General features: G+C 42.6%; 2 protein-coding genes across 2 annotated transcripts in view; both read right to left on the bottom strand.

Moving 5' to 3' along the window:
* LOC109288308 (transmembrane protein 2-like) overlaps positions 1–13,254 on the bottom strand; it is a 77,330-nt gene that overhangs the window by 57,783 nt on the left and 6,293 nt on the right. The window contains exons 2-10 of the mRNA XM_019503818.1: positions 13,173–13,250; positions 12,499–13,054; positions 11,613–11,782; positions 11,076–11,264; positions 10,525–10,694; positions 8,456–8,665; positions 4,205–4,410; positions 1,920–1,989; positions 885–1,013 (exon numbers count right to left, since the gene is read on the bottom strand). Of these exons, the coding sequence (XP_019359363.1) occupies positions 885–1,013; positions 1,920–1,989; positions 4,205–4,410; positions 8,456–8,665; positions 10,525–10,694; positions 11,076–11,264; positions 11,613–11,782; positions 12,499–13,054; positions 13,173–13,250 (1,778 nt within the window). The remainder of the gene's footprint in view (positions 1–884; positions 1,014–1,919; positions 1,990–4,204; positions 4,411–8,455; positions 8,666–10,524; positions 10,695–11,075; positions 11,265–11,612; positions 11,783–12,498; positions 13,055–13,172; positions 13,251–13,254) is intronic.
* CEMIP (cell migration inducing hyaluronan binding protein) overlaps positions 1–13,254 on the bottom strand; it is a 157,809-nt gene that overhangs the window by 144,016 nt on the left and 539 nt on the right. The gene's annotated exons all lie outside the window — the stretch shown is intronic.

Here is a 13,254-nt window from a genome sequence, read left to right as displayed (position 1 = left end):
CACACACGAGCCAGCATACAGTATATATGGATAGAGCACAACAAAGTTGTTTTGACTTTCCTTTATCCACCTCATTGTTTCCTAATGATAAACAAACAACTCCCCCAACTAAATAATAAGATTTGGCTCCTCTCATTCTGGAATTCTGAGAAATAATGAAAAGTGATTATTTTAAATTCCCATTTTGGGAAAATGTTTTCAAAGAGATTTAAATGGTTAGTTTTCATTGTCAGAAGCAATGTATTGGCCCCCAAGCCCCTACTCCAGGTCCTCTGCCCACCACCCACAATGCACTGTGCTAGGAGAGAAGCGTAAGGCTTTCTGCACTTTCCTACTACCGCATCCATGAAATCCATAACTCCCTCTAAATCACCTCCATAGTACATGCCCCGTGACAGCGAGCAGCACTCACACATTCTTCTACACCCATGATTCTCAAGCAGGATATCAGGGCACCGTGGGGTCTTCCAGATCCTTTGAAAGGTGCCACAAGGTGTGAAGAGGCAATCAGATAAGCTGGGCTTGGGCTTTTCCTACTACCCAGCCCCTGTGTATGGAGGTAAACACTGTAGTATATACAGTTAGTGTTTGAAATTGGGTGCCACTCAGTTCACAAAAGTTATGGATGGGTGACTTGAGTCCAAGAAGGTTGAGAACCACTGCTCCATGCCAAGAAACAGGTTATACTGCCTCAGTTTGAACACTCATCTGCCTCACAGAAATAATGTGAAAACTGATTGCTAATTGACGGTTAATTGACTGTTAAACCAGAACTATGGAAATGCATCTCTCACACTAACCTTCCAAATATCTAAGAACTGTATACAATAAGCGCTAATCCTCATGATTATATTTGTGATAATATATGAAAATCTCCTACATGCCTTGAAATTAGAATGGACCCTGTTGTTGTAAAATATCCCCAAGGGAGTAAACTCAGCTTGTCCCTCTGGATATTGTCCCTCAGACTGTCCTGTTGGAACCCGGTGGAAGATGTACCATATCCCAACATCCTATAAAATAATGACATGTTAATAATATGGGACAGGGCAAACAACTCCAAGATCCAGTAGTACTTAGCATTGCTGCCTGCACAGATTAAATACATAGAATCTGTTTTTTTCAAAGAAGTATCCTAAACCAAGTTTGCAAACTGTGCATACAAACCCAGCATGTCTGTGCACACAGGCGGATGTGCCTGATGCGTGCACGGGCTCATTGAGCACCTACTTGTGGATTTTGCATGAACAAATGTGGCAAGTGCAATTTAGGCAGTTGCAGGTGCAATTTAGGCAATTTGTTTGCAAATTTGGCTTATTGCATATAAACAGAAAGTGCTGTGAAACAAATATGGTTTGGTACAAAACTGTGCTTCCAATTTTATATTTTAATTATTAGAAAATGCAGTTATCATTGTTAAAAAGTCAACGTTCACCAGCCACCACACAATTACTTCCTGCAGATGAAATAATTTAGGAAATCTTTCTAACTAAGACTAGTTAAACACTGTGGTAGATTACCTGGGGCTGTTATAGAAACTTCATCAATGGAGCTTTTTACAAACAAGTCAGACAAATGTATGAGGCATGGCTAAGTATAGTTGATCCTGTCTCAGCACAGGGGGATAGAGTAGATGACTTCTTCTATAACATGGAAAAACTGGTATCACTGATACCAGTCTGATAGCTGTAGCCAATTAGTAGCTTTTTAAGGGGAACCACTGCAGACAAGGGATGCAGCAGGGCACAAATGGAACATCCATACTGCTAACACAGATGTTGTATTAGGTCAATCATTTCCTAATTCTTTTTGGCAATATGCACCCAAATTTTACAAGGATACACTAAATATGTGATGCTTTCATACCAATGACTTCAGTAAGAGTTGCATGCACATCAATTACTATTCAATAATATTACCTGAGCACCAGCTGCTGCATTGCCTATTAAATTGTTATTTGGGTTAGCAATCCAGAATGTGCTGACAGCCCTGAAAATAAAAAATAAAAACGATCCTTAGTGGTAACCAAACAGGAAGAGCTAAATTTTCATAGCGCCACATTGGATTTTAGCCACGGCACTCCCATTGACTTTTAATATTTCACAGCACCTTTTAAATGATCCTCTTTGAGGAAAGTAAAAGTGTCAAGTGATTTTAGGCATGTTCATTTATGAAGCCACATATTGAAAATACTGTAAATTATATGAGACTATTAACATAAAATCTGTGCTCTGTTCAAATGAAAGTTAAGGAAACCTTACATCATTTTTTTTCCCCCAAGAAAATGCTGGGGACAGAATTAAACCATGGAAAAATGTTTGGAAACTGAACTTCTGTTTTGCTTTTTAGAACTTCCAGGATAAGGAAGTCAGGTCTATAACTCTCCATGGATTTACAATATTTTCGGAAAGGTAACTGAACAAGTCCAGTGGAAGGTGCAAATGGTTCAGTAGTAATAGGATTAACAGAGTTGTTATTTTGACCTTTGTTCAAATAAAGGAGACCCATTGATTCAAAGGAAAGACACGCAGTGGCATAAACAGAAACTATATATACTTAGACCAACACTTGATAAAAAATAATGTCTTACTGCCAATAAACACTGCACGTAAACACTATGTTAAATATTATCTTCCTGAACATAGTTAGTAATTTGAACATTTTTATGAGACAATTCTAATGAACACTTATTAACAATACTATTAAAATTTTAGGGAATCTGTGATCGCTTGAGCAGTCTTAATATATTATTAGGGCTGTTCTGTTCCGTTCTGTTGAAACAGAAAGGCTGTTCTGACACTGTTTTGAGTTTTGCTGGGGATGGCAAGTCAGCCCAGCTGGGATGACTTCCCATCCCCAGCGCTACATCACGCCGGGGCGGCAGCCCACCTGGGCTGCTTTCCTGTCTCCCACACTAGATTGCTCTGGGGCCAGGAGGCAGCCCAGGTGGGCTGCTTGCTGGTGCCCTGGCATAATCTAGCACGGGGTACTGGGAAACACCTCAGCTGGGCTTCTGCCTCTAGCGCGATGTAGCATGGGGGATGGGAAAGCAGCCCACCTGGGCTGCCTCCCGCTCCCTGCCAGATCTTGCACTGGGGATGGGAAGTCAGCCCAGCTGGACTGACTTCCCATCCCCAGCCTATGGTTGCAACATTTCGACTTCTGAAATGCTTCGACCAGCCTCATTTTGTTTCGAGGCTATTTTGATGGCCTTTGTTTCATTCCGATTTTGCTGTTTTGACCTCGAAATTGATCAAAACATTGTCAGAACGAAACGGTCGGCAAAATTTTGCACAGCCCTAGTCCATATCCCACTGACATTACTAGTTTGCAGGAAAGGGCCAAGCAAGTAACTGCAATATTCTGTCTGTTTGACCATACATAGATGAGGAGCTCCAAGAAAATCAATAGGACCCTAGAGAGTAAAATGGACAGGATTTGATCCTTAAATTCTTTCCAACACAACATGGTGTGTTGGAAAATACAGGGATACTAAACAATATTCCCCATTTGCAACTCTAGTAGAGAAAAACAGAGTTACATGAGTGCCCAAAGTATAATGGACTGATTTTCCAAGCTGGAAATAGACTCCAGGCAACTGTAATACTGTTTACTGTGCAATAAACAAGGTTAATTATAATTTATGTTAATCTCTACATTCTCACTAAATCCTCTAATAGACTCTAGACACTAAAGTACTCATCTACTAATGACCAACTTACTCTAGATGCTATGGTCCAAATTCATCTCTAGGGCAAACAGGCAAGAAACTCTCTTTGAAGCAATTGGTATTTATGTTAGCTTAAGCTAGGACTGAACTGAGCCCCATTTAATCAGGCAGACTTCAAGGAGCCTTCAACATCCTATCTAAAGAGAGTTAAAGGGGTTCAGAAATGAGCAAACTTCTATAATGTGATTCTCTCTTTCTAGAAACAGTGATGGAAATGGATTACAAGCAATATTCACAGACTAGGATTCATATTCCTGTTAGGAGATACTTCCAAGAATCCCTACAATTAAGGTACTTTATCTAGTAGCTCAAAATAATTTTAAAAATTTGCCATTTAAACCCAAATAGTAGCACCCAACCTAGAGAAAATGAACCCCACTCTTTAAAAATCTTAGTTTCATCTTAAAAAGCTTTGAGGATCACATATGCAAAGAGCTAAGTGCAAATAATAATTATACTTCCTTGACTACTTACATGCAATTGGTGCTTGGCAGAGGAATATAATTTCCATATACATTGCTACGTATTGCAAGGCACATCGCTTCATTACGATCTGAAGGCAAGATGGTTCCAGACTTAGTAAGAAGGCCCAAGTTGTGGTAAAATGTATTGCGTTGCTCCATTCCATCCTCAAGGAAAAAACAGTGACCCAGGGTATCATAGCCAATAGTATCTTTCACCTGAACCAAACATATAAAATACTGGTTACACGTTGAATAAGTAGTCCTGGAACTAATGATACATTAAATGATACTCAGCACTAATAAGGCTGGAAGAATGTGCTTATTAGCTGAAGATCATGAACCTATTCACACTGCTGTCAATAGTGAAATTTCTATTGATGTTAATTTGAGTAGACTCACATGTGTAATTGAGGGAAAATAGTAAACGACTCGAGTTTTTGAGAGAAGATTTATTACCATATCATAGACTATGTATCTCTAGCAAAGAAAGTGTAGGGTTAAAAGCTACTTTAGCAAAATGCTTAGCAATAAGCAATGCCATTCTGTGCCTCAATATAATTATTGCACACTGAAAACTGAGATGACTCATATTGTGACCTATTTGTAACCCCTGTCAGTTGGACACTTCTGTCTGACCTGTCAATGAGCAGGTTGTAGAAGGGTATGGTTTGACACTTCAGACCTGTCACTGATTGGGTTGTAGAAGGGGTGGTTTGGCATGTCACTCCTTAGGGAGCAGGCAGAGGCAGCAGGGTACAGTGGAATATAAAAAAACAAGACAACTGGATGCTGATATAGCACAGCTAGTACCACTAAGGTTGATCCCCTGGACAGTAAACCACATGTAAAATTCAGCCATACTAAAAAGTTGTAAAACATGATTGGTTCACTCTCAAAACCACAGGAACATGATTTTATGTTTGACAGAAAGTAAAATGCGTAAGCAACTGTCACAAGTTGGAAGCGTCAGAATTCTCCTGACAGCGTTTAACATCCTGCCAAGGATTTCTCTCAAGATCTCCAGGACGCCTGGCCAGCAAACTCTGGGGATCCTGACACTGAAGCCCTCCACAACTTGCAATTGCACTTCTGCAGTATGTTACATTATACCGTATGTGAAGCAAACTTGTAGTTTGTTAATAAATCAAGCTAATTATCGGAATGGTTCCTTGGTCTTAATCACTACTTTACCCACTAATCCCCAAGTTATTCCTAATATTCCAAAACAGTAAGCATGTTTTACATGTTAATGCATTATTTGTAATGCTCCAGTTTGCTTTACTGAGACATTTCACAAGAAAAGTACAAGATTTATTAATGGTGTGCCCTAGTATGATATTTCTAGAAGTTTTCTCCTGCATTCTGAGAAACTGCAGCACCATGGCATCCCTAATGATCTGTAAAGGTTGTGTGGAGATTACACTCCACTGTCGCAGCTCACGTAAGATTAACTGACGTGCACATGGATACTGCATTAAATCATAATTTGACCACAAGGGCTTAACACAAGCTTCCTTTGATGTACAGTCTTACAAAGATAAATTTAGAAAGCCTTGCTGTAACTATGAATACTAAATCAGGCCAGATAAAATACTATTTGTTACTAAATCATATTTGATAGCTTAAGTATTTTACTGGAGCCTAACTCTATAATTCAAATGAAATGGGCATACTCAGTTGCTACTTATGCATGCAAAATTCCCTTTCACATCAGTCAGAGCTGTGTCTATGTAAAGACTGTAAAATTAAATAATATTAACCCACTTGGTTTCTGTAGGTACGCAGGTGGATGGTTAAACTAGACACAATTTCCTCGATTTGTATGCTGGAATGAACTACAATTACATATTACATCTATAATCAGAGGTGACATTGCCAGCTTGCTAGGAATGGTAATGCTGTAACCAGATATCTCCCTCATTATGATGGGCAGAAGCAGCATTTTCAGCCAACATTGATCTGCTAAGGAGCTATACAAGACTAAGTTCTGTTCTTTGGAAGAAGGTGGTGATGAACGGTAGGTCCACGTTCAAAAGAGCAGTAGAATTTCAGTTTGATGCTTTGCTTTTCATGGACCTAGCTGTGGGTTATGAATATGGGTCTCAGAAAAAGAACTGGGAATAATACAGCATTATTTAAAGGGCCTTTATATTTGCACTGAAAGATGGGGGTCCAAATGTATCCGTTAAAATAACATCTAGAGGGCTGCTTATTCTGGCATATAGATAATATATTATGAATATATATCAGAAAAGACAGAGTACCTGTGGTCCTGTGAAATTAGGGGTAGCATATTAGCGCTAAGTGTTAAAAGGGGTGATATGCCTACGATTGAAACTGTCCATTCTTCAATCTAGTCCCTTCAGTGTTTCCAACATCAGATAATTAGGATGCTTTTACACACTGAAATATATATAGCTCAGCAGTACAATATAAATGACCTTTATGCACTGCAACACTATACAGTAATTGCTACAGTAGTCTATGGTATGTGTTACACATGTCAGTGAAGCGAGAGGCATGTCACAACCTGCTTTTCAACTGTGGTAAGTAACCTAAGCTGTGCTATGATGCTGCTGATTTATGACATGCACAATCCTGGCACTGCACAAAACCAGATATCTGAACTGGCCTACTGCACTGACATGCATGCAATATGCCAGAAAATGCTGCACTTCGCTAAATAACGTCATAAAACACTGGGGTAAAAACAAGCCCTATCTAAATTGTTCTGCTACAGACTCTGAAGTTTCATAATCTAGTACCAAAATTATGTATATATCAGAGCATCTATAGCTGAGTATGAGAAGAATAGCTACAGATCTATTTTCATTATTGTATCAGAACGAAAGGATTTCATTCACAGATTCAGATACTGCACTTACACCTTGCTATATAGTGTATCCATTGATTCATCAGCTCCAAGCCCTTGTAAACCCATATGCCACCTACAGATCTAGATTTTATACCTGGGTTTCTGATTTAGTTAACAGATGTGAAATCACAGATAGCCAGACAGCTCCTTATTGACTGCACTTTTTTGAAGGATTAAGACCACAAGTTATTCCACCTAAGGTCAACATCCATTTGTGCTCTCATTTTTCATCCCAGAGACCTGACTCAGGAAGTCATATATAAATTAGTGGTTTTGGTAGAGAGAAGGAGAATGTCTATTAACTCCATCCACTTCTGGCTGAGCCTTTTGGGAGCTCTGCCAACACATACACATACATGTTCTCTATAAGATGATAATCAATGCTTTTTGCTAGCCTGGACATTACAACCAGATCCTGTGATACATGCAAAGTGCTCTCAGAGCCCCTTCAACTCACAAAGACAGCATCAATTTCTGGCTTTTGGTGAAAATGCTCCCCCTAGATGGTCACATCCACATGCTGTAAAATAATATACATCTATATTCTACCTTGAAACAGCTCTATATCCAGGAGCAAGAATCATCTTCCCTGAGGAGCACTTGGGAGTCAATGCCAAGGGCATTTATGGAGAAACATATGTAACATTCCCTCCAAATAAGTATTTCCCCATTGGGGAGGTTTTTATCCAGAGCACCAGTGCAGGTCATCAAAGGTGTGCAGAATTTGGAGGTGACCAGATCTGTGCAGGAAACCTTTTCTTTTCCTTACTGAATACATTTTCGTCTTAGTCCTTTATCAGAATGCCCTTTCCACACTGTCAGAATTTGACCCAAAGCCAAATTCCCAAGCTCTTTTGGCACTGACATGCCAAAAAAAGCCATCAGTGGCCTTGTTGCTCATATTTCTTTCCATTAGTCCTGTGAATATTTTTTGGATTAGTCTAACCCTGTTCCTAGCTCAGCCATCTCTCTATTTAGTATCTCTGGTGCAAACTAAAAAGCCTGTAACTTCGGCGTGTTACATGAAGGCATCTTTACATTTTAAATTCAAGTTCCATACCACCGAAGGTTGCCCAGACCTGGGACAAATATTTCATTATCTTTGATCAAGTTTAAAAGTATGCCAAAACACAGAACTCAATATTTCTTTCAACAGATAAAACTACCATGTCAGTCTAACTTTGATACCATCAATTTTGATACCATTAACTTTGATACCATCAAAGGTATCAAGGCAAAAAATATACTAGTGAAATAAAAGTAATGTTCCACAGTAAGTAATTGTACTGTTTTAAAATCTTGCTGACATTTTACTTGTTTCTCCCCACTTTTAGTAGTATACAAAATAAAAGAAGGAGTGGAATGACAATAAAAATGTATTCCTACCAGAAGGCCATGAGTTCCATGTATGGCAACACACCTAGAGAAACAGTGATGAATGGCCAGATTATCTAGGTAAGTAGGGGGATCATATCCTCCTCTCTCATCCACATCTCCAGTCAAGTGAAAATGCACTGGATAGCTGCCCAGTATTTGCTGCCCCATGTTTTTTAATTCCACTCCTTCCATGTGAACAGAGCTAAAATTTCTTTGGATCTGTTGAGACAAAGATAGAATTAAGGAAAAATTTTCAGTACAAAAGCATGACAGAAAAAAATATATATTTTTCCAGCAGGCAACAGGTGTGTAAAGTAATGAAGGGCCTGGGCCTGCAAAGGACAGGGAGCCCTCTGCTCTCACTGACCTCAGTGTAGGATGGGCCCAAATGCTGCATATGTTGACAAGTGTTTCAACTTCTTAAATACCCAAAGAGAAGTGATACCAAAAAGGAACAGTACCATAGAAATTGGAAGGGACCCCAGGAGGTCATCTAGTCCAACCCCATGCTCAAAGCAGCCCCAACTAAACCATTCGAGCCAGGGCTTTGTCAAGCTGGGCCTTAAAAACCTCCAGGGAAAAAGATTCCACCACCTCTCTATGTGACCCGTTCTAGTGCTTCACCACCCTCCTAGTGAGAAAGTTTTTCCAACCTAGACTTCCCTTGCTGCAACTTGAGACCATTGCTCCTTGTTCTGCCGTCTTGCACCACTGAGGACAGTCCAGCTCCATCCTCTTGGGAACCCCCTTCAGGTAGTTGAAGGCTGCTACAAAATCCCCTCTCAGTCTCCTCTTCTTCAGACTAAACAAGCCCAGTTCCCTCAGCCTCTCCTGAGAAGTCATGTGCCCCATCTCCCTAACCACTTTTGTTGCCCTCTCTGGACACTGTCCAATTTGTCCACATCTTTTCTGTAGTAAGGGCCCCAAAACTGGACACAGGACTCTGGATGTGGCTTCACCAGTGCAGAATAGAGGGGAATAATTACTTCCCTCAATCTGCTGACAACACTCCTACTAATGCAGCCCACTACGTTGTTAGTCTTCTTGGCAACAACGGCACGCTGACTCATATCCATCTTATTGCCCACTGTAACCCCCGGGTCCTTTTCGGCAGAACTGCTGCCCAGCCAGGCAGCCCCCAGCCTGTAGCGGTGCATGGGATTTTTCCGTCCTAAGTGCAGGACTTTGCACTTGTCCTTATTGAACCTCATGATATTTCTTTTGGCCCAGTCCTTCAATTTGTCTAGGTCACTCTGAATCCTAGCCCTACCCTCCAGTGTATCTATTACTCCCTGCCCCAGCTTGGTGTTATCCACAAGCTTGCTAAAGGTGCACTCCGTGTCATCTTCCAGATCATCAATGAAGAAGCTGAACAAAACCAGCCCCAGGACCAATCCCTGGGACACTCCACTTAATACCAGCTGCCAATTAGACATTGAGGTATTGATCACCACCCATTGAGCCCGGTGATCCAGGCAGCTTTCTATCCACCTTACAGTCCATTCATCAAACCCATACTAGAAGAGCAGCATCCAACCCAACTAGAAGAACATCTTCCATAATATTTATTTCTGGTAATATGCACATATATTTGACAGCTATAGAAGGTCTGGGAAGCACAGGAACTGCTTTCTCATGCTACCCCCTAAAATAAGGATACTGAGAAATGAGGATGAATAGAAGGACTATGACCCAGCCTCATGCCTGCCAGCCTGAAGAGCAACAGATAGAACAAATGATATTTCTGGAGGGACCACAATCTCTGTGCTGCTTCTCTTCAAGCAGCATAACTTCACACAGACCCTTACAGTCAGGACTAAGCCTTACAAACAAATCCAGCCTAATCCAGAGAAAGGTTGAGGAGAATGTGGGACAAGATGTGAAGCAGTGGGTGTGCTTTTATTTTGGCTCAAGTTTTGCCAGTACCTCAATAATTTTTACATATCCTTTCTCATATATCCAAATGCAAAAGTATCTTTTGAATTACAGTGATGATTCCTTGTAACTCCTGTGTAAAGTGGGAAGGGAAGTAGATCACTGATATAAATTTATAGATATGTGCATTAATAATCACTTACTTTAATATGTCCTCCAAATGTGTCAAAGGAGAAAAACTGGCAATGGTTTTCTCCATAACAAGAGTCCTCCATTTCTCCTTTAATAAGTATATTTCTAGTTAGAAGACCAACCTCTGCCCTCATGTCTATGCCATCTACAACTTCTCCAATATGAAGATAAAGTGGGCTGCCTGTAAAATGAAAGGGGGGGGAGGGTTGTTAGGACAAATTTAGTATATTCTTTCATCACACAGTTCTAAAGTTTCTTTTAACAAGACCCAATAAGGCATTTTTATGAGTGCTATGTGGTTTTCAAATACAAAAGGTCTGATCTTACAGCGCTGAGCACCTCTGTGGATTTCTAATCAGTGATCAGACTTCCCAGGACCAGAACCTACTGTCTGAATCCTGCAAACAAGCAGGTGAATGCTTTCATTGGCTGCAAGAGGAATCAATGCTTAAGTGTGTACCTACATGCCTAAATGCTTGCAAAAACAGCTGGAAAGGAAGAATTAAAAAAACCTGACAATAAATATTTATGCACAACAATAGCCTAAGAAAATGTGTCATACCATCAATCTTCACTTGATTACTTTTACATTCAGGGCAAGGAAGGAGATTAAATTCCTCAGCTTGATGCATTGAATAATCAGTACTAGCAATGACTATCCTATCTCCAGGTAACCAACTTGTAACATCATCCACCAAGTTAAGAATTATGCCTTTGGACACTTCCACTTTAAATCCATTATGAGGTACCCCTGAAAAATGAAACACACCGTTACTTTTATTACTATTTACAGCTGTATACCCCTGTCCTGTGCATTTAGATAAACAAAGGATACATACAATTAGCTAAACAGAAGATCTACTCAATTTTAGTTAAATAATTCAGAGAACAGCAGCAGGGGTCTGGCTATTAAATAATTCAGCCCCATATCTTATGATGAGTTAAAACTCAAAAAGTGTCATGAGATTAATGTTTAATTTTGATGCCCATACACCCAAGCATAAGAAATATCTATAATATGACTATCATATAATTAGGATGTTAATGGCAGGAAAAACAAAAGACAGTTTAAAGAGAAGATTGGACCAGGACACTAAACCTTTTATCCATCCGCTGAAAGCAGTGACTGTAAAATGGGTTCCATCATAGGTCTGAAAGTCTCTTTCTGCTACGGCTAGTCCTGTTGTTCCATTTCTTTGGTACTGCTTTCTGTCTTCTGAGGTCGAAAACTGATCGCCTCCAAGGACCCCAACGAGAGCCCAGGGCTGCCTGAGGAGACCAAGAACAGTCAATGGTCCTCTTGAAAGAAACACACCGCAACACCGTACAGTCTGGAGAGATCTGCTGCATTTGGAGAGTTAGCGTTAGAGACAGCATGTTCAAAATAAAGCTTGGCAAGGTTGGATTAAATAACACCCAGCTCTACTACACAGTTCCCTTAATGACTGCTCAGGTTAATGTTTTATGCATTATGCTATTGCCCTCAGAAACATGACTTTGATTCTTGAATCTATTTGCAGAAACACCATGGTTTTGATCTGAGGGATAACATCGCCCAGCTGGGTGGGAGTTTCCAGCTACAGGTTCAGGACTGTGCTCCTTCCCCGTGAGACTGGTGCTGAGGTCAGAAGCCCCCTGGGGTGATAAGGAGTTGCTGCTGGGATGTGGAGCTGATAGCTGTCAGCCGGTAGGCAGGGAGCCGGGAGCTGTCCATGGTGGCGCTACAGGTTTGAGATGCCTGGTGGCCACGTGCGCAATAACAGCTCAGCTGTAGGGTCTTGGCACAGACACACACAGGCCCGGGCTGAGAGCCACAGTGTTCATGCTTCTGAGGGCAAACCTGATCCCTTAGTTCTGGCCTGATCCCTCAGCCCCTAGCACGGGCCACAGGGCAGCAGCAAGTTGTGGGGGGGAAGCCTCAGCTCTCTTTAAGCCTGGCAGTGAGCACTTGCTGGGGGGATGTTGCCACAGCCCCGTCCTCCTACCTGTAGCCCAGGTGCAGGATGTGCTGGCTGTGAAGAACCTCCTTGAGCAGGAGCCGGGTTTCCAGGGTCAGACTCTTGGCCGCTGAGTCTCCGACAGCAGCTGCCACCACCTTCCCCGGGGCTTGACTCGCCAGGAAATCCCTCAGCCTCCTGCTCTCATCTGCCCACAGGTGGGTGTCAAAGCGAGCGGCTGCCACCACCTGCCCGGTGCCCCCATCGACGATGCGCAGGTTGAGGCCACGGCTGCTCCACTGCTTCTGGGACTGGTGGGCGCCGAAGCGCAGCCCGCCGGCGTGCAAGGTTTTGTCCAGGAGGGTCCAGGAGCGCGGCGTCCTGCCGTGCAGCTCCAGCGTGCCCCCCGGGCCCACGCCCAGGAATTTCCTCCCGTAGCCCGGCACGTCCGGCCCCTCGGCGGCCCTGCCATAGAGCGAGATGGTGGCCCGGGAGCGGTAGGGGCAGCGCCGGGAGCCGATGTGCAGGGCCCCGCCGTCCTGGATGAGGATGTAGCGGGCCCGCAGCGTGATGGGCTGCTGCCGATCTGCGAAGACCAGCGTCCCTGGGAAGGTGGCAGACACGGCTGTTCAGCCAGGACCTGCAGCTGCGGACACACGCACCGCCAGCCCAGCGGGACGGGACCGCGACCCCGCCCGCGCCCGCGCCCCGGCGCCCCTTACCGCCGTGCTGGATGCGCAGCGAGTGCAGCGTGGCCGAGCCCTCCAGCCGCCGCGCCTCCCCGTTGCCGATGAGGGCCGCGAG

This window comes from Gavialis gangeticus, unplaced genomic scaffold (assembly GCF_001723915.1).
Source record: "Gavialis gangeticus isolate Ggan-Ray unplaced genomic scaffold, GavGan_comp1, whole genome shotgun sequence".
Lineage (NCBI taxonomy): Eukaryota > Metazoa > Chordata > Crocodylia > Gavialidae > Gavialis > Gavialis gangeticus.
This window is presented reverse-complemented; position numbering and strand designations above follow the sequence as displayed.